Here is a 20,017-nt window from a genome sequence, read left to right on the forward strand (position 1 = left end):
CCTCTGCCTGGGGTTCCCCGATGGCCATGCAGACTGCGAGGCACAAGAGCAGCATAAGGAAACAGCAGTGTGAAAATAGGCTCATTGGCATGAAAAGCCACAAATCTGGTGTTAGCAGCAGTAGTTTTGAGAATTGTTTGCAGTCCCTTGAAGCAGCGCAATTGTTATCTGCCTGATTTTGCTTGAAATATTTAGGATTAGCATAAAAATTAGCCAGTTCTTGAGAATGTCTTGGTTGCCAAACAAGACAGTGCCCACTGGAGGCAGACAGGGCTGGACCAAAAGGCCAAGTGGCAGACCTAGGTGAGACTTCTGGCCCCAACATCTCTCTCTGCTGTTTGCTTATAGGATATAAGCACAGCCATCAAAGTTTGCAGGTCAGATTTCTTACCAAAAATAAATACATGACATTGTGTTTCAAAGGCTGAAGTTTTGAATGAAGAAGTTCTATGTTGGCACGCTGCTCAGGAATCCTGGTCAGGCCAAGAGGCGGGGAATCACTGGGTGGTGTTGTTGATAGAGATTTTACTCTTCCAGGGTAAATGTTCCCCCTTGAAATCCTCTTTCTGTCCTTTCTCTCTTTTCCATCCATCCTTTTTTGGGGCCCAATGTCTTGTGTGATAGAATCCTCCCGTGCAGGAGTGGAAAGAAGCAGCAGTATGCAGCATCTCATAGGCCAAGGGCAGTGTAGGAGCAGAGACCTGCAATGAAAAAGGGAGGCACCTGGACTCTGGGAGGTGGAAGCTTGTAGTTCATATGCTTCACCAAGAATTGCCTGAAGCTTCTGCTTCTCCAATGACTTATAGATCTGAAGGCTTTTTGCTGTGGTCACTTCAGAGTGCCCTAGTGAACAGCCACAGTCACAGGCAGTGAATGTGGGGAGAAGTCCTCCAGAAACTGAGTCTGCTGAGTAGATTCTGGTGCCAGTTTTAGACATACACTGGCTTCTGTCATGCTGTTATTGTTGACAGAGCTGCTGTTGCGACGTGGCTCTTTTGCAGGGCGGATGGCCACTAAGAACTGGTGCTTGAAGGTCTCGCTGAGGGCAATGTAGAGGAAGGGGTTGAGGCAACTGTTGGCATAGCCCAAGCTAATGGCAAAGTTGTAGGCATAAAAGAAGGCCATGGATGGTGTGTCAATGCCAAGGTGAACCAGCTGGAGGATGTAGAAGGGAGCCCAACAAATAAAAAAGGCAGAACAGATGGCAACTGCCATGCGGGTGACTTTCTTGGTACGTACCCGGAGGCTTCTTTGGGGCAATGGGACAACAGTGGTAGCCATGTGCTGGAGGATCTTAAAATAGACCACACAGATCACAATCAATGGCACAGCAAATGCCAGCATGAACTGATAGAGGGTGAACCAATAGATATCAGTCTCTGGGTTGGGAAGTAAGAGAGCACAGCGGACGGTCCCATCCTCCAGAGGCATAAGACCTGCATACATCCACACAGGAATGATGGTCAGGAAGGAAAGGAGCCACACCAAGCAGATAACTAGAGCTGCAACACACGGTGTCCGGACATAGGTAGATTTTAGAGGGTAGACAGTTGCCAGGTAACGGTCCAGTGTCATCACTGTAAGGATGTTGGTGCTGGTGATCTGACTGTTGGTGTCCAGGGCAGTGATGATGGTGCATAGGGGAGCTCCAAAGTACCACGAGCCATTGCCTAGGAGCTGGTGGATGAGGAAAGGCATGCCCAGGAGGAAAAGGAGGTCCACAATGGAGAGGTTGAAGATGAAAATGTCAGGCACGGTCTGTTTGCATCTCAGCTTCTTCTTCTTGACGATAGTGTAGATGACGGTGAGGTTCCCCACAATGCCCAGGAAGCAGATGATGCTGAAGAGACTGGGCATGATCACGTTGGTGTATGGAGCTGGCTTCTCTGCTACTGCCAAAACAAACCAAAGCCATGAGTGCAACCCAGAGGCACCCTCTACATCTCTGTGTGCTTGCCCTGTTCTGCAGCTGGATCCCCCTCAAAGATGTAGCTTGGAATGATGCTTAAGACCCTCTGCTGTACTTGGAGAGGCTTAGCTGGGGATTTGACACTTCCTCCTCTGCCACCCAGTGCATGCAGCACACCACCCAAATCTGGCCATGTGTAGACATCTTTCCTCAGCTCTCCTGATGTACTTCTGTCCTGACCTGAACCTCCCCAACTCTTTCTGGGGGACTAACATCAGGCTGGTGCACCTCTGCACTTGCCATTATCTGACGGGGAGCGGACAGTAACTTTTCTTCCAAGGAGTGCGGGATATCTCAAAATGCTCCATTTTGAGGGGAGTGGGTGAGGCAGCTGGTGCTTTCCACATCAGAGAAGTAAGCATCTATGTGGGTGCCTAAATCTGGATATAGTCAATGCTCAAGCTGTTGTCAGAAAGCTTCAGCTTGTCTGTTGGGTGGTTTATCCATTGTACAGTATGAGACAGTTCACTGACCATGCAGGCAGATAACTAATGCTTATCTATATTGTGAGATCTGGGACTGTACCCTGGCTGTGTGACACCTCTGTTGTCAGGGTTAGGCCAGAGCATGCACTCCTTTCCATCTTCCTTCCCTGCCCCTCTCCCTTTCTTTACTAGAAAGAAACCCAGGTGTGTGGCCAGACAGGGTTTTAGGAGTATGTTTCAGAGTGGCCCTTCAACAGGGAATGCCCTAGTTGTACATGGAGAAAAACATAGCTTAAAGCTGCTCTCTCTGGGTTCTGGATGTACATGGATTTCCAAGGCAAAATTCTTGCCTGATAACACTTAGCTTATTAGCAGTGATGCTTGACTGTTGCTGTTTGGGTGGGAGGCCCAAGCAATCAAATTCACATTTGTCTTGTCCCCAGCCCGGGTTTAAAATCACATTTTGAAGCCACAAGCCCTCAGTACCAACCAACAGGGATTTCTGCTCTTGGGCACAGAAGGTGGTGTCTAAGGCACTGATTGTGGTGCTCTCTGTTCTGCAAGACTGCCATGTACAGTGTGTGATGGAGTCCTTAAATCACCTTCTCAGCTGAGGAAAATCTCATTTCATCTCATTACTCCTCTCCTATGGGACCTGTTTGTTTTTGTTTTTTTTTCTAGGGGAAGGCTTTGTGTGAGTTATTTGTGTGGCTGTTACAAAGACACGCATGACAGCCCCTAAGCTTAGACTGCATGTGTCTTTCATTGAATTGCAGATGGTTCAGTGTGGTGTTAATTGGAAATGCTTTCAGTCACTGTACTATTCCATCTCCTTAGCAGCCTACACCTGTAGGAGAAGTGGGGAGGTCTCCTCCAACAGAACCTAGGGAAATCTTGAAAATGAGATTAAGTGAAATAACAGATACTCATAAGGTGTTGTCTCTGCCAAAGCTGTATCTGTTTGCTGAGGTGGTATTTACTGACTTTAACCTCTAGAATTCTTGAGTACAAACTTCTCCAGATTTACTTTGGTGTGACAGAGAAGCTTGACTGAATTGGTAAGATAACTGGGGCTATATTGCTGGCCTGGCCTGTGGCCGGAAAAATATGTGCCATATGAACTGTATGTAATATTTCAGTGCTCTTAGAAGTGGGGCATGATGAGCTGGCACTGCCTCAGTCCTTCTGGCACTAGGAAGCAGCCAGCATAGGCCTAAGCAAGGCCAAGGTCAGAATCCAGTGGAGCTGTTGCCACACCATTTTATCAGAAAGCCTCTATGCAGATGACAGAAAGCAGCCAATGAGGCAGGGGCCCGAAGGTGAAAGCCAGGCTTGGTTGATTATACAAAAAAGCCTGGTCCAGGCCATTCATGGAGGTTTAAATGGTCCCTGTTCCTCCTGGCTGCTCATTAATGCAAGGAAATGCTCCGTGTTACGTGGCTTTTGGTAGATAATGTACTGTCATCAGCACCCTATTGAGACCCGATACTTACTCTTCAGCATCCAGCCTGTGCATCTCCTGAACATCCAAACAGATCTCGCACCTCCTTAATGCTTGAAGATGGCAGACTAGAAATTGGAAGACGACGACTGTGGTCCTGCTGTTCTGCATGTAGCTATTATGAGTTCTGCTCTCCTCTCTTTTAGCCTCAAACTTTGTTATGAGTGTGGTGGGAACAGATTTGTATGAGTGAACAACAAAGGCGCTTTGGTTAGCTGGAAACTGGGACAAAATGTCCTTTTCCTGCAGTATAATCAATAAGAGTGCTCATGGTGACCCTGTAACACTTGGAATGAGCTCAGCTGGCCTTAGAGCAGAAAGTGTGCAAGCCCAAAGGCTTCGTGTGAAAGGTAACCTGTATAGTGCTGTAGCGTCTTTCCTGCTGTTGGTATTTGTACAAGCAGGACTTTCAAGTGTTATTAGCTGGAAGCTAGTGTGAAGTTGTAGTCCATATTATGGGCTGGAGTCAGAAGTGCATGACTATCAAATACTCAAAAGTTATCTCTCTTTTAAAGCCTCTTTCATCTTGGGATATGGTTGAATCTGAATTTTCAGTGCTGCTTCTGTGCCCATCCAATTGGCTGTACTTTGTTTACTGAAACAGCTACTTCAGGCATTGATTTGTCCTTGCTTGTAGATCTGCGGCTGCCTTATTACTCTTTTAAAAAGTCCCAAAGGGGACTGCACTATGTGAACTGAATGAGGACTGGCCTAAATTTTTTTCCTCTAAGGTGATTGTTGTCCTCAACCGTGCCCAGATACATAAGAAATTACGTCTTTACTACATTTCAGAAGGAAGCACTTAAGGCACACTTTCAGTTTATAAAGGACATGCTGGTGGAGAGGGAGCCAAAGACTACATATGAAACACTTTCTGTTGAAGAGTTTTGCCAACTTGCACCATTGAGAACCGGTCTGCCTGACCCTAAACCATTGATTTGGGAACAGTGGTAGCATGGAGAAAACAGGAGACTGGTGGGGATCTCTGCTTCCCTCTCCAGCCATGTCTCGTGTTCTGTGCCTTGTTCCCCTCCCTGTCTAGCTAGGCTGGTTCATCTCTTCTCTGCAGCTAAGACCTGCTGGAGTTATTACTGTCTCGCAGCCAAAAGGTAGCGCTTCGCTTCAAGCCACTGGAGCCAGTGGCTGTGGTCGGGCTTTATTTTGGTGCTGTACGGTGTCCCGGGAGGGAGGTCTGGGGCCCGGGGGCCCTCCCCAGCCTCCGGGTGGGGGTCAGCCCCGTCCCGCCCGCCGTGTGCCGCCCCGCGCGGGCCCGGAGCTGTCCGCTCTCGGGTGCTGAAGGCGGCTCGCCCCGACCGGCAGCCCGGGGGTGGAGGGTGCGGGGGGGCTGTGCCCCTGCGCTCAGCCTCTCCCACTTCATGGGGTACCGACCGGCCCCGCTGAGCGTGAGCAGCGCAAGAGGCGTGTGCAGGAGGACTTTCCCCTGCAAAGCTCTCCACGACCCCGCCCCGGCCCCAGCGCGGGCGCCCCGCCGGGGAGGTGCTCCTTCGCCCCGCGCAGCCCCTGCTCACCTGAGCCGTTCCGAGCCTCCGGCGCGGAGAAGTTGCGGGAGGAGTTGGCGGGGGCCATGGCAGTGAGTCCCGGTGCCAAGGATAGAGAAAGTTGGGCAAGTTCCCTCGGTGGATCCGCGGCGGCGATGGGGTGGGGGTCCCCCCCCTTTCCCCGCCGGGGCGGATCGGGGCCCAGCAGAGTGTAGGAGACAGGAGCCCTCCTGCAGCCGGCGAGCAGAGGCTGCGGCTCGGATACGCTGCGCTCCGCTCGCCCACTCCCGCCCCGCCGAGCCCGGAGCAGGTACTGACATCAAAGAGCAGCTGACTCCGCCAGCCACGTCGTCTGAGAGCATCCCTCCACCGCCGTCGGGTGGGAGGGAATGCCGGTGCTGAGCGGGGCCGGGGAGAGCTGCCCTCCTCGAGCGGGAGGGGGCCGACTCGTGGCCGGGGGCTGGGCAGTGCCTCGGTAGGGCTGCGGCGAGCGCCCCGTCACATCGCTTCCCCATGCCGCCCCCGAAGGGATGGCTAGGATCTGCGCCCTCCCAGTGACAGCCAGCCTGCTCTCGCTATCGTCAGTACGAGAAGAATAGCAGATTCTGTATTTTAAGTAGCTCTGATCTCCTGCCTTCAGTGTGTATCTTTCTCTCTCGGAGACACATGCACTTCTCATCCCTGAGTCATGGGCACATCCCCACTAGTGGGGTGGGGGATGTCAAGGCACCAAATTACTCGCTGAAAACTCTGTTGCTTTGATCCTCTGACCCCTCTAATTCCAACCTTAGGCACTTCACTTGTAATTAATTCTTTGCTGTTTTCTGTGGTTCCACTTCTTGCCACAGCTCATTTGCTTCCTAGCTCCAGAAATTAGCTCTATTGCCAGCTCAGACTTTATTTGTGTTTTATTTTTTTGGCCTTAAAAATACTAGGCAAGAACCCCCTTGGGTTTTGAGAAACTGCTTTGCTCTTTTTCTGTGCCTTGCCAGAGCAGTAGCCTGCTCTTTTCTGTGGCTTTGAGCTGATGATTTTGCTGTGCTTCCTGCCCACTGTTTATACACGAGTTGGGTTCCTCCATTATGGTTTGATAAATCACACGTTACCAGGGTGAAAGGATCATTCTGTACATCTGAGCGTTTCCTGCACTGAAAAAGCACGATATCATGTCAGAAGTTTGCAAGAAAACCAGCAGCAACAGGCAGCTTTTTGTTTGTGGTAGAGTGCAGTGTAGGGGATTGGGTTTGCTTTGGATAAAAACTATATCTGTCCGTCTGAAAACCTTCCTTGCTTCTGTCTCTTTCTCTGTAGTTGCAAAGGATGGCATCAATTGTAGGGGCAATTTTTTGGAACTTCATAAGGCTGTATCAATCAGGACTAGAAGTAATCTATACCATTAAAAATGAGGTCCAGCACACATACCAGCAACAATCCCAGCATGGGCTGTAAGCCAAGAGTTGGCAGCAGCATTTTCAGTATGGGCCTTTTACTATGTAAGCCAAAGGAGTTCATCATTATTAGGTTGTCCTCTAGTGGACCAGCAGCAGACAGAAATCTGGAGTATGCTTCGTGCAGGCATTGTAGCTCTTAGGAATTGGAGACAGGCTGGGGCCAATTTGTCTGCTATGCTATGAGGTTTTTGCTGAGTCTCTGGAGTTGCCTCAGTGATTTGCCCAAGAGGTTTTTCCCTGGCAGATATCCATCGTATATAAGACAGTTTTGAACATGCACAGCTTGTGAAAAAAGTGGTGTTTCTCAGTCACTTAATATTTTCTTAAAAGACCCTTTTTTCTCACATCTTGGGCAAATCTTAGCGTTCATCTATATGGGGTTACTACTACAAAGCAAGCTATGTTTTGTGTACTGAGATAACGGAGCTAAGGCAGGAGAGCTATTGTGAACAGGGTGCTGTCCTCTGCAGTGAGCGCCTTCGTGTAATTTTGCTTAATCCCGTCTTGAAATACAGAGTATGAGTGTTTGCATGGGAAACTGGTGGGCAGTTGCTGTTCCAAACATTTTCCCTGCGTCGACAAGCTCCTACTCACTTTCCCTGGAGAGGAACTAGATATCTTATAGCTTTCAAAGAAAGAACCTGACATTTAAGTTTAGCAGTTTCCAAAGCACAGCGTTATTTTTAATTTGTCATCTCAAATACTGCTGTTCACTTAGAAACTGCTTTGCATTTGAGGAAGCTGTAATTCCTTCTTCTCAACTGTAGGGGCATGATAAACCACGGCTGCTCCATCCCTGATGCACACATGTCATAGCTGCAACGACAAAGCTGTGCTCAGCACTTGAGATTTACTTCACAGCATGGCTATGTGACTGTTTTATTATTGGGCTTTTATATTCAGACTTTGAAAAGATTTGGGTCTCCCTTTTTGCTATGTCAATAATCTATGGAAGTTTTTGCCCCAAAGAGGGGCTGGTCTCTGTAAAACCAGCCCCACCAAGTTGAAGGGATAGAGAGAAGGAGAGGAATATTAACCGCAGCAATTGGTGATGCACAGCCTAGCTGTGCGTAGAGCTCGCTGTCGCCAGGAGGAGCAGGCACAGTAATCGGCTCATTATCTGGCTGAACACTTGAAGAGAGCGGCTCTCTGAAGGACTAGTTCTGTGAGTGCTCATCTACTGGAAACTGCAGCAGGGATGAGCTCTCAAGGGACCTTGGGATATAGCCTAAGAGTTGTACTAACCACTCCATGTAATTACAAGGAAGATTGAGGCACTAACTGCTTGAAAACACATCTTAAAAGAGAGATATAGTAATTAACATTTAAGCAGGGAACTGCCATCTTGACAGCCTAATGATGTAGATAAAGGTGTGGAAATGGAGCTCAGCCCTTGAACATAAAAGGAAAAAAAATATTACTTCTTCCTACCAGCTTGGCATCACCACTACCCTTAGACCATCCTGTCTGCAACATCACTGTTATGAAGAAAGATAGTAATCTTCCAAAGCTGCTGCTGGGCAAATTCTGCGACTAGGGAATGAATCTGGCTGGTCTAACAGTGGTTTAACCCAGAAAGGCTCTTGCATTTCAGTAATGAGTTATATTTCCTGTGTCTGTCCCAGCTGGAGATCCTGTCTTATGCAACACAAGTAGAACCACAGCATCCCGTGGGGCAGAACGCAATGCTGGCTTCTGTTACCATGCTACTGAAACCATTTCTCCAGCTCGTTTCACCAAATAATTTCTCATTAAATGGAGACTTTCTCATTTGCTAAATATTTATTTAGCGCCTAGCTACTACCCTGATTTGCACTCTGGAGAGAGGAGCCTTCACTGAAAGCCAAGTTGCAAATTCTCTCCTCTAACTCACTAGTCATCTTATTCACAACTTCAGACTTACAGTCAGGCCTCTGCATTTTTATTGCTTAGCTCTTTGTCTTTGTTTATATTGATCAAATAGCCTAATGGGTGAAGTTTCGCCCTTGCAGCAGCCTTAGGGGTAGGGATTATTTCATTCAGGATGTGTTAGACATGGTGCATCAACCCTCCATACTGGCTGAGTACTTGAATATTGTTGTCTCTGTCCGATAGCTACATATCAGTCTCACTTACCCATTTTCAGGCAGGATTGGTAAAGTAGTTTCCAACTACTGATCCGTTTTCCATCCCTTGATCTTGGGAAGTGAGTCTTTGCTATCACTTCTCACCTACAGGGAAGGAAAATGTCATGTGGCAAAGTTAAATAATTTCCCTAAAGCCACATGCTGAGCTCGAGGTAAAAAATTGACAGTAATTCTCTTTACAACAGTGCTGGCTTAGGCAGCATCTTATCCATCTTCCTGCAATGATTATCCCGGCACAACTGTTTGTTTGTATCCCCACAGAGGGATGTGTGCTGAATGTAATTATTTGATTTAAAAAAAAAAAAAAACAAAACGCAGAAAACCCAAAGGTTTGAAGGAGTAGCTTTGTCAAGGCAACTTGATGGTGACTCAGGCATTGCTGTCATCAATCTAGATGTGCGCTGCATATATGGTCTGGCTGACTGAAAAGTTGCTATCATGTCTTGATGCCTGATTCAGATCAGAATTCAGATTGGTGCTACTGTGTGATCCAGTACTGCCCTGAGCTGGTATTAGTGAACATGGAGCTGTGGCCTGAGACTGAGCTATGAGCAAAGCTCTGATTTCCCAACTCCCAGACTCTGCTTTCTCTTATATGTGTGCATCTCTAATGAACACAGCAGGGTGAATTCCCTTTCTCAGCTGCTTGATAGTCATGCATGGCTTTACAGGAATACTTAGCTAAACAATCATCTAAACCCTCTTGTTATCCACACTGGCTTTCTAATTAATTAGCATAAAATTGGCACTTAATCTGAAACCAGATGACCACCGCCTCTCTCCCTGCAGGCTTCCTGCCCTTGAAATGACAGGTCCGAGCTGCCTGGTCAGTCCTGGCTCATTCCAGTCCCATGCTGCTAATTTGAGGTTTTAGCCTTCAGCCTCTGCCCATCCCAGTTGCTCGCAGCAAGCCAAAGGCCAGGGCAGCAGCCTTCTGTGGTTTTGTTTTCACTGCTAAAGGTTAGAGGATCCCAGAGACAAAAGCACAGCCAAAAATAACAAGAAGGGGCCAAGCAGGGTTTGCCCTGTGATGGGGAAGCCGAGAGGTTGGCGGGCTCCGTGGCTGTCTGTCGCCGATGTGCTGAGGTCAGGGATGTGGATGTGCGCTCGGTGAAACAGGCAGATCCCATTGTCAGACATAAGAAGCTGCCGGCAGCTCTCGGAGTCTGACAGAAAGAGCCAGGAGCCCCCAGGGAGGCAAATCCTGCCACAGGGTATGGTGTTAGTCACTGTGCTTCCCTTTTACAAGAACAGGCACTAGTGCAAGGAGGAGGTAGCTGTAACCTCAATTCCTTCTGAGTCTAAACAGGGGGGAAAAAGTTTTGGCTCAGATCTGTAGCTCACTGTTAACTGTGCAGGGGCTCAAGAGGAGGCAGAGCAGGAGGACTGATGCAGGGGGGTTGATGACCAAGAATAGATGTCTGCCCAACCCAAAATGAGCACTTTGCCACCCTTTTAAGTGAGAATGATGTTGAACTTGAAAATGGAAATTACAGATCTGAGATGAAGCAAAACTAAAAATCCTGAGAGGCTCAAGTCAGGGAGATGAGATAAACTCCAGTCGGTGCCTGGAAAGAGCTGTCACATGAAATTGCAAATCCAAGTGTGAGGATTTATGACAGAGCTATCAAAAACAGAGGTGGTGTTTTATAACCAGATACTGCAAACCTGCTGCCTGATTCTGAGCAGGGGCAGGAGGGAGGAAAGCAGTAATAGCTGATTTTTAAGCTACGGTACACTGAATCTACCTAAAGTCCAGTAAAGTGTTTGATACAGCATCTCCCAGGAAGTTCTTAGGTTGGAGAAGACACGGGAAAGCACAAAACCTCTAAAATGAATAAGGAATAAATCACAAGTGAGACTGAAGACTTGTGTTGAGAGGGGGGCTGTTAGCCGTGCTAGCGTGGGATGGGAAACCTCCTGACATGGACCTGCATGCCCCAGGAAAAGCTCTGCTCACTTTGGCAGTCGGGTTGCTGGAGCAGCCAGATGTTTCTTTCCTCTCTCCTTCCCCCCTGGCAAATCAGCCATATATGCCCTGTGCCGCTGCTGGGAGCAGAGACATCTGCTGGGGTTGGAGGCAGTGGCTGAGGGCACTGGAAAAGGTGGGAACCTTTTAAAATGATAATGAAAAAGTAAAATGATGCTCACTTATGAAAACAATAATTGGTAAACCACTTAGTCCCTTGGGCTGTTAAATGCTAAGAGCAGACACAGACATTTCAGCAACAGCAATCAGCATTTGTTATCAGCTGGGAGTTCATTAGTTGGAAAGACGGGAGAGGAGCAAGATGTGGGTTTGGTGTGAGCTCCCTGTTTAACATGGCTCAAAAAAAGGCAAATGTGATTCTTGGAGGGACTGGGTGAGATGTTTCCCTGGCAGGAGCTACTGTTGTTGTGTTAGGTGGGGCTGAGGCTTCCTCTGCAAACCTGCGTGGATTTTTGGTCTTTCGTGTCCAGGTCTCCATAGAAAGTCAAACTGCAGAAAGCCTAAGCAGGTCAGGGCAGAGTTGGGGCGCAGGGAGGTGACTGGGGTGGTGCTGGGGACAGGCAGACCCGGTACTATGTCCAGTTTTGCAGGTCAAACTCACAGAACAAGATATTTTCTGAGATGGTGCTTTTTTTCAGACATGATGCAGGTTTCAGGAGAAGGGTTAAACAAGCTAGAAGTTGGCCATTTTGCTGGTTGCCTTAAAATATTTGGAGAGAGTTCATCTGGATAAAAATCAGCCCCAAATGTTATTTTTGATTGACTCGGTTCCTGGAGGGTTTTGTGGCAGTAGAGGATGCAGATACATCAGTGCGATACTTTCTAAATGTCCCAGTTTGCCATCGGGCCTCTTTCTCTCCTCTGCCCCTGATTTTTCCTGCTGTGTGAGAAGGGCTGTTGGTCTAGAAGGCAATGGAGATATTTCTACTGCCTCCTGCCCTGGGTTATTCATCTATGCAAAGGCCCCTTCCCTCATCTTGAGCCACTGTAGCCCTGTGGTTCAGTGCACTTGGATCCTCTTCCTGCCAGTGCTGTGCACAGTAGCCTTGCTCATTCCTGTTTTGGTTTTTTTTTTTTTTTAACTGTATGCCTTGTTTTCCAGACTGGGGTGACAGTCAGTGCCTTTGTAAAGCAAATTGAAATGTACTGTGCTAAGTTTTGTATAAGAATGTGTGCTTATGTATGAATCTGGGCTGCTGAGGTTGCAGCCGGGGTCGTCAGCAGACCTAAGAAACCAGACCTATCTCTAGGTCCAGGTTTTTTCCCATCAGAAAAATAGTTAATTAAAGCCTTCTCCTGAAAGGAATTTCTTAGCCACACTAGAGAGATAACAAAGCAAAAGCTGTGTCCTTAATCCTGCCCTTTCATCTCCTGGAAATTCCTTCCTCTCCTGTCTCTTTCTCTGTGTCCTGATTGTTAAAAGAAATGAGAAATAATTTCCACTTGGAAAAAACCCAAGACAACAAAACTCCAGCCCAGCTGATTGTGGCAGAAGCCAAGGAGATGGGAGCTGAAAGGGGGGAGCTGTTAATGAAGCATCAGCGGCAAGCCAGGGGCAGGAGCTGGAGCCTGTCCAGATGGCACCGCTCATCCGCCGCATCCACTTTACATGCGTGTCCTCTTGAGGAAGAGCCCGGCCGAGCGGCCGCCCTCCATGGCGCTGGTCAGCCACAGCCTCACCTGCAGCCCCGAGAGGGGATTTGCCTGGGTTACTCTAGGCCTCCATCTGAATTCCCTCTGTGGATGGGGAGTGACACCTTCCCTGCTGACTGTCGAAGGGAAATGGAGCCCCAGACTTTGGGTTTTGGCATTGCATTCCTACAGGGATGCATTAGTGCTCCAGTTGCGCTCTCCCTCCGGCCACCCCTGCCAGCATGGCAGGGAAGGGCTGGGAGGAAGGAGCGGAGGGTGCAGAGAGGCAGGGAGCAATGGGAATGGAGGGAGCAACAGGAATGGGGAGCAGGGCTGGCAGCGTGGGGAGGAGGGTTGCGTCGGCATGGCCCCGATGGCAGAGCGTGCTGTGGCCAGGCTGGCAGCGCCCTGTCTGTGGCCCAAGCGCCCGCAACTTCCCTTCATCCCCGGTCGACCCGGATATTCGTGTTTCCTGGCCTGACAGATAAGGCGGCCTTGCCATTAATCAGGAGGCCTGGAGAATGGGATCAACGCGAGGCAGGCGTGCTGCAGAGTTAATCTCCTTTACTCCTCGATGATGGATGGAGCTCATTGCAGGCATTAATCAAGTCTGTGTGCGCGCACCAGGCAAAATGGATTAGACACTGTGCTGTGTTGGCAGAGGTGCTCCCCCAGTCCCTGGGCAATCCTGGAGGATGCCCAACGTGGTGGCAGTGCCAGCTGGGGCTGCAGCACAGTGGTGTGGTGTGGGTGACAGGGACTACGGCTGCCAGATCCCAGGGAGAGCTTAGGTGTGCCCCCACTTCTGCTCTGCAAGCGTTGGCTGTGCCTCTTTCTGGGGACAGGGCTGGGAGGTGGGTCCTGTCCATGGCTGGACTGTGCTCATCCATGGAACCACTTTCCCAAATAACCTGCAGAAACTGCTGGGATGGTTCCAGTTGCAACCAAACATCTCCAGTTCTGCAGCCCCCAGACATGCCTGTTACCCAGAGGAGACCCAACTGCCTGTGTGGTGAAACTTGGATGGGAACGGAGCCAGGGCATCAGGCAGCAGAAACCACCTGCAAGCCCCTGGAGACTCTGGGAAAGGGCTATTCCGGATGAGCAGGAATAGGACTCACTGTTAGATCCCAGCCCTGGTTGCAGCTCTGCAGAATCCTGTGTAAAAGGCTCTTTTCTTCTGGTGTGAGATCAGTGCAGGGCAGAGATGAGGGAGATCATGCCCCAGCTCCAAACTGTGCTGCAGGCTAGTTTGAACATTGTGGACTCGAGGATGAACATTTGGAGGCAAAGCAAGACTGTCGCAGACAGCATGAAAAAAATGCTTGTCTGCTTTGGACTGGTGTTGAAGGTACCAGCCAGTGAAAATAACCCCAACTCCTTGTCCTCCAAAGGGAGAAGCTCAGGCCCAAGGAAGCAGAGGGAAATGCCGGATTCATGGACTGTGCTGTAGCACAAGTGTCACACCACAGGGAGCAGGGTACAGATTTCCATCTTAGCCATCCCGCAGCACCTGCTTCTCCCTTAGAAATGAGCGGCTCAGGGTATTCCTGGGGGGGAGCCCTGAGCCCCGATCTCTATTGAAGTGATGCTGGTGGCCCGCACGCTCCCTGCCCCATGGCAGCTGGAGGTTGCAATATTCACTGACAGCCAACGAGTTGTGGTTTTCCGATGATTAATGACACCTCCCTGCTGACGGGAGCCATTCAGCCTTCATGGTGCCGGATGATAACAAAGTCAGGGTGGAAACTGGGCATTTCCAGAGAATAATGTCCAGCGCAGGGGTTGTGGTGCTGGGGTTGTGAGTGGGTCTATTCCCCCAGGGATGATACTGGAAGGGGACCCAGTTTCTGCAGGTAAATGTCCCTGACCTTCATTTCCAGGATGGGTGCAAGTGGATGGGCAGACCGCAAGATGTTTGTTAACAGACATTTTCTTTTTCCCCCTCTGCCTTAAGTGCAAAGCCCAACTGACATCAAAGCAACAGAAAGTCTAATCCCATTTTGAATCAGTGCAAGCACACGCAGCGAATGTTAAACAGGGAATCCGGCAGCAAAAAAGGGAGGATTATCTTTAATTTCCTGAGAGAGGGACTGAGCAAGGGAGACAGAGAGAAAAGAAAGGCACAGGACCAGAAAGAAGTGGCTGTCAGCACAGGGAGGCTCGTGGAGGAGGAGAGCAGGCGGATGGGGAGGATAGTGTGAGCAGCAGCCCATGTGTGCCAGGGAGAGGTGAGTCTGGCGGGAGCCAAGCGTTGGCACATGAGAAGGCTGCTCCTGCTGGGAGCCCCATGCCGGCGCCTGCCCAAGTTCCCACACAGATGCAGGGAAAGGGATTGTGCGTAGGGTTTGCCATGCCAGGGCAGAGGCTGGTGCGGGCTGTAACTCCCAGCTCACACGTGTTTGAGCTGTGGCGAAGGAGTTGCTTTTCGAGGGAGCTTGGAGCTGGACTCCAGCAGAGTGATGTAACTGAGGGCTGGTTACCTGCGGCCGCATGTGTGGAGGGGATTTCTTTGCTGTAAAAGACTGTAGCCGAGCAGAGTTTCCTAAATCGCATCCAAGGCCCTGTTACCTGCTGGAGAGCCAACTCTAGGTATGATTTATGTTGCTGTCTGCCACCAGCTCTGCAACGGGCCATCATTGCTGCTTTTCGTACTATGGCTGATGTTCAGCTTTGTGGGGCACGTGCACATGGAGCTGTGTCCAGGTTCTGGCCTGGGGCTGGGATGTGTCCTGGCATTGAAGCCCTGCCGGTGGTGGTGGCTGGCCCAAGGCTGCAGGCAGCGGCTGTGCCCCACGTGATATGGGGGCAGGAGGTGTCTGAGGCCAAACCAGCCCAAAAACCCCTCTGCCAGCGCCTGGTCCCTGAGAGCGCAGCATTTCCCTCCTCCTTGTGGTTAGTGCATCTCCCTTTTGATCAAACCCCCTGGTTTTCCTCCTTGGGCTTCTTCCAGCAGCAGCTATTGCCAGGAGGCTTTATAAAAGGTGATGGAGTAAACACATACATAAGCACCTTGTGTGTGCGGACCCCCTTGACATTGCAGCCAGCGAAGTGGAGTGCTGAGCCAGGTGGGAAATGCCTGTCCTGGAGATCGTGCGGCAGGGGGACACAGATGCTTGCACAGGGAAGGGTCCCCGGGTATGGGATGTGACTCCTGAGCACTAGGAATGAGACTGAAACTTGCTGGGCTGCTTACAGACAGTACCAAAGCCCAGCAGTGGGGCACCCATTGCCTTTCGGTGCTCGGTGATTCCCACAGCGCCTGGCTCAATGTCAGGAGCTGCAGGAAGGGCTCCTGGGGCTGGCTTTATATCTGGGCAATAACCTGCTTTCTGCTGCGGCCTGATTCAATGCGGGAGAGGGTCTTCCTCACCCTGCTTCATCCTCAGCCTTCACCTTCCTCCCTGCCCGACAGATACCACGGTGCCATTGTGGGTTGCCACATCCTCCGCTGCGGTGGTGTTGCCCTCGTGGGTGTGCAGGAACCAGCCTCCAGCCCTGCTCTGCCCCTGAACTAGGAGTGTCTGGGCAGCGGTGTCTGCACACCCACCCAGGGAAAGCAATCCTGTCTGCCTGTGGGAATCCTCCTCTGCCTGCACGGCTGCCTTCACTCCCATGTTAGCCTGAGCTTCCCCCTACCCCGGGTGCGAGAGGCAGCTTTGGGGTTGCAGCAGCAAGTCTTTGGGTCGAGCTGCGCCTGTCCCCTGTGGTTTTCAACAGGAGGAGCCTAAGCCACAGCTGAGAGGGGAGAAGTATGTTTCCGTTCAGCTGGTTCATAACATACTTAAAATGTTTTGGATGTCTGGTGTGGACCTTTGCAGCCCTCCTACCCGTTCCTGCTGGGTGTGGATGAGATTGCCACAACATTCCAAGTTTGGCTTTTATGGGTGAGACTTGGGAGTGGGAGTTTTGCACTTTTGGGTCTTGGAGCCACGTCTGTCACAGCCTCACCGGGAGTCAGCGCTGGCAGCAGAGCTGCTGTGGATGTTGCTGCGTGCACTGCTTCTGCCAACAGGGCTGCTTCCCTCCCTGGTAGCACATGCATGACTTTGTTTTGAGGATGGGGTAAAAAAAAAAAAATAAAAAAAAATCTCAGAGTAGAGAAGAGGGGTTTGAACAGCTGCTGGGGCTGTGAGATGAACTGGGTTGAGCTGCGGCTATCAATCAGCTGTACAAGACATGGGCTGGGGAGAGCTGGCAAAGCGTTGAGCAGTGGCATTTTGAGTCAAAAATACATCGACTGTAGGAGCAGCTAATCTGCTCCTCCCCCTCAGCCCCTAACCCAAAAAAGCTGCTTTGAAATGTTGCATCAAATTAAAAAAAATTCCTTCCTAATACTTTGCAAGGAGACGATCGTTGTAGCAGGGGCCTCTAGATGGCAACATCGACCTGAAGAGCTGCAAGCAGGAGCAGGGGCCCTGCCGCACCCCAGCAGCCCGGCCCGGTGGGAGTCCCCAGGCCCCGCACCCAAACTGGGGGACACGAATCGGTGCTGCCTTGGGCACCTTTCTGCACGGGCTCAGGACAGGGCCGGCCACCCAAGGGTGCCTGCACCCCGAAAACCCCCTAGACTGCAAAGATCTCGCCCCGGTGCAGAGAGGCAGCAAAATGTTAAAGGGGTTTCTCTGCAGTGGGCACTCAATCGATGCTCTTGGCACCTGCTCTGCGGACACGGGGGAATAAATGTCGTGGTGGGTCTGTTGGCTCTGCAAGGTGGACATGGCTGGAGCTGCTGGCAGGTCTTTGTGCTGGGATCACCCATCAGCCATTCAACCTCCAAGAGTCGAGGGAAAGCTGCGAGATCGCCATGGGAAATGGGGACCGCTGCCTGCTTATCCCAGCTCTGCTGCCTGCCTGCAGGCAGGGCTGAAAAGCAAAGGCATCGGCCTTCGGTCCAGAGTCGGGAGCGCCAATATGTGGTTCGATGTTCAAAGGCTGCGCTAGAAATTGTGGATTTCTAGTAAATCTGTGTAAACCCTCCAGTGGCACCGTCCATTCAAAATGCTTGTGTGGCACCAGAGTTTAAAGCTTAAATTACCCAGTTTTAACCACATGAGTGTAACTGAAGTGGCATAACCTTTGGGTGGGAATATCAGCGCAGCATGCCCTTACTGCGGTGTAACGGTGTGCTGCTGGAGGTCGTTGGGGTGGAAAAGTCCTACCCCTGCATGAAACAGGATGCATGTTTTGCACAAAGCAGGGCCTGGGCTCCTCTTTTGCAAAGTGGGTTTAGTCTGTGCTCAGGGAGCTGCAAAGCTTAATTAAGATCCTTAAAAGGACAAAAGGTGCTACATAAATTCAGGGGATTATTATAAATGTCACTGCGCTTTACAAGCTCTGGCAAAACTCACAGGAGGAATAACAAGACCTTTCACTTCACAGCCTTTCCTAGCAGGGCTACTTACAGATTCATGCTTCAACATAGCAGCTGTAAATTTTGACATTTATAATTAGATGTGCATAATAATCTCTTTATTCCTGAACTGAAAAGACAGGGTGTGTCTTAAAACGTCCTCCTCCTCGACGAGGATCCCCCGTATTGGGATTGCTCACGAAACCATCCTTTGGCAAAATGTACTCGGGGCCTGGTTCAAAGAGGTACCGGATCTTTGCAACTCCCCCAGGGAGCTGTGGGCTGGGCACTTAGTGAATAAAATCAAAGCCTCCGTGTGCTTTCAATCTGATTAGTTGATGATAATCCAGTGGTATCATGCAGCAAAAGCTGTCCAGCTTTATTAGGCAATATCTTGTTTTAAGAGAACTGTGCTCGGGCGAGCACTCGGCTCTGGTGTTTCTGTTGAGGACTGGCAGAAATGGGTGATTTTTGGTGGTTTTAGTGCTTTGTGAGAGTAGGATTAATCTGGGGCTTGGACAGCTGGGGGTGGGTGGATTTTGGTCCCGTGGGTGCCATCAGCAGCCTGTGCGGCCCCTCTGCCAGGGCGGTTGGTGGTGGAAGGGGGGCAAAGGGCTGACTGGGTCAGCCTGGGGCTGAAGGTGGGGGATTTCCCCCCGGGGCCGGTCCCGAGTCGACGATGGGGGATCGTCCGCCGGGGCTGGTCCAGGACCACCGGGTCGGTCCCGGGCTGAGGGTGTGGGATTCCCCCCGCCGGGGGCCCGTCCCGGACCACCGGGTCTGTCCCCTACCATGTCGGTTCCTCCCCCCGGAGCCGGTCCCGGACCGCGGTGGCTCTCCGGCCGGGCCCCGTTCAAAGCGAGCCGCTTGCCCAGGAGCCCCCCCCGGGGCGGGAGCGGTGCCGGTGCGGCGGGCTGCCCCGGCCCTGCCCCTGCCCAAATCTGCCGGCGCATCACGGTGAGTGACAGCAGCCCCGGCCCTGCCCAGCCCGCACAACCCGCCGGGCTTTTCCAATCAGGCCGGGCCGGGGAGGGATTTCCTGCCGGGACGGGGCCAGCCCGAGCGGGACTTTGCCGAGCGCCGCGCCGCCCTGCGAGCCGGGCAGCCGGGACCGCCGCTCGCTCCGGTCCGGTCCCGGTCCCGGTCCTGCTCCTGCTCCGCACGGCTCGGCAAGTTACTGCTCGGCTCGGCTCTGTACTTCTCGGTGTGGCTCGGCCCGGAGCGGTACCGCACGTCGGGGTCTGGTCCGGTCCGGTCCGGCTCGGTTCGCCCCGGTGCGGCGCGGCTGGGCGGGCTGGGAGCGCCGCCAGGTGAGTGGGGCCGCCGTCTGCGGAGCCCGCCTGGCTCGGGCCGCTCGCAGAAGCAGCGGGGCGACTCGTCTCGGCGGGGGCAGAAATCCCCCCGAGCCCTCCCCGAAGGAGGGAGCGGCCCAGCCCGGGTCCCGGGGGTCTCGGGGCGGGGGGAGACGGAGACGCGACCGGTGCCCCCATCGCTGCCTGCCTGCCCGCCCGGCCTCGCCCCGGCGGCGGGCAGCGCGGGGCTTCCCGGGGGCCTCCCGGGGGAGGCGAGCTTCCCCCGCCCGCCCCTTCGGGACCCAGTCTTGGTGCCTACTGCTCTTTCGCATCTTTCCTTCTCCACTGACGTAATTGGTTTGTTTTTGTTTTTTATTTTCCTCCTCTCCCTCCTTTTTCCCGGCGCTGCTGGCTGCGGGAATGTTTGGGATACTTTGGTTCTCCAGGTGGATTCCTGGGCTGGAGGCTCAGCGGTGCTCGGGTGGGAGGGATGTTTGCTGTTGCTTTTCCAGCTTTGTGCGTTTCTCGAATTTTACCTTTGCTGCTGCTGCTCCTCTCTCGAGAGGCTGAAGAGGTGGAGATCGGTATTCGGAGCTCTCGGTACCTCTGAGTTACTCGCTGAGCCTCGCGTGCTCCGGGAGAGGTAGGCAGCAGCACTGGGCTGTTTTCTAAGTGAGGCCACGCAGACTTTTTTAATAAATGAGTAAATAGTCTCAGCACCCTCGTGCTCACTTTTTGTGAGTGTTTTTGAAGAGCAGCACAAAGTTGGATACAGTGTG

General features: G+C 51.6%; 2 protein-coding genes across 2 annotated transcripts in view; one reads left to right on the top strand and one right to left on the bottom strand.

Moving 5' to 3' along the window:
• Window positions 1-843: 843 nt before the first annotated feature.
• On the bottom strand, window positions 844-5,482 carry LOC142417929 (melanin-concentrating hormone receptor 1-like). The gene is made up of 2 exons (XM_075519118.1): window positions 5,425-5,482; window positions 844-1,892 (listed from the first exon to the last, which is right to left on the bottom strand). The coding sequence occupies exons 1-2, from the start codon at window positions 5,480-5,482 to the stop codon at window positions 844-846; spliced, it is 1,107 nt and encodes a 368-aa protein (XP_075375233.1).
• Window positions 5,483-19,000: 13,518 nt separating this feature from the next.
• The window catches only part of CASKIN2 (CASK interacting protein 2), a 35,750-nt gene continuing 34,733 nt past the window's right edge, over window positions 19,001-20,017 (top strand). The window contains exon 1 of the mRNA XM_075518857.1: window positions 19,001-19,256. The gene's annotated coding sequence lies outside the window, so the exon portion shown is untranslated. The remainder of the gene's footprint in view (window positions 19,257-20,017) is intronic.

Source organism: Mycteria americana, chromosome 16 (genome assembly GCF_035582795.1).
Source record: "Mycteria americana isolate JAX WOST 10 ecotype Jacksonville Zoo and Gardens chromosome 16, USCA_MyAme_1.0, whole genome shotgun sequence".
In the NCBI taxonomy this organism is placed as follows: Eukaryota; Metazoa; Chordata; class Aves; order Ciconiiformes; family Ciconiidae; genus Mycteria; species Mycteria americana.

What these genes read in the sequence shown, in the direction of transcription:
- LOC142417929 (XM_075519118.1), bottom strand. Translation starts at nt 5,482, where the DNA reads ATGGCCCCCGCCAACTCCTCCCGCAACTTCTCCGCGCCGGAGGCTCGG. An exon ending in GGAGGCTCGGAACGGCTCAG is followed by an intron (nt 1,893 to 5,424) that starts GTGAGCAGGGGC and finishes TTGTTTTGGCAG; the next exon opens with TAGCAGAGAAGCCAGCTCCA.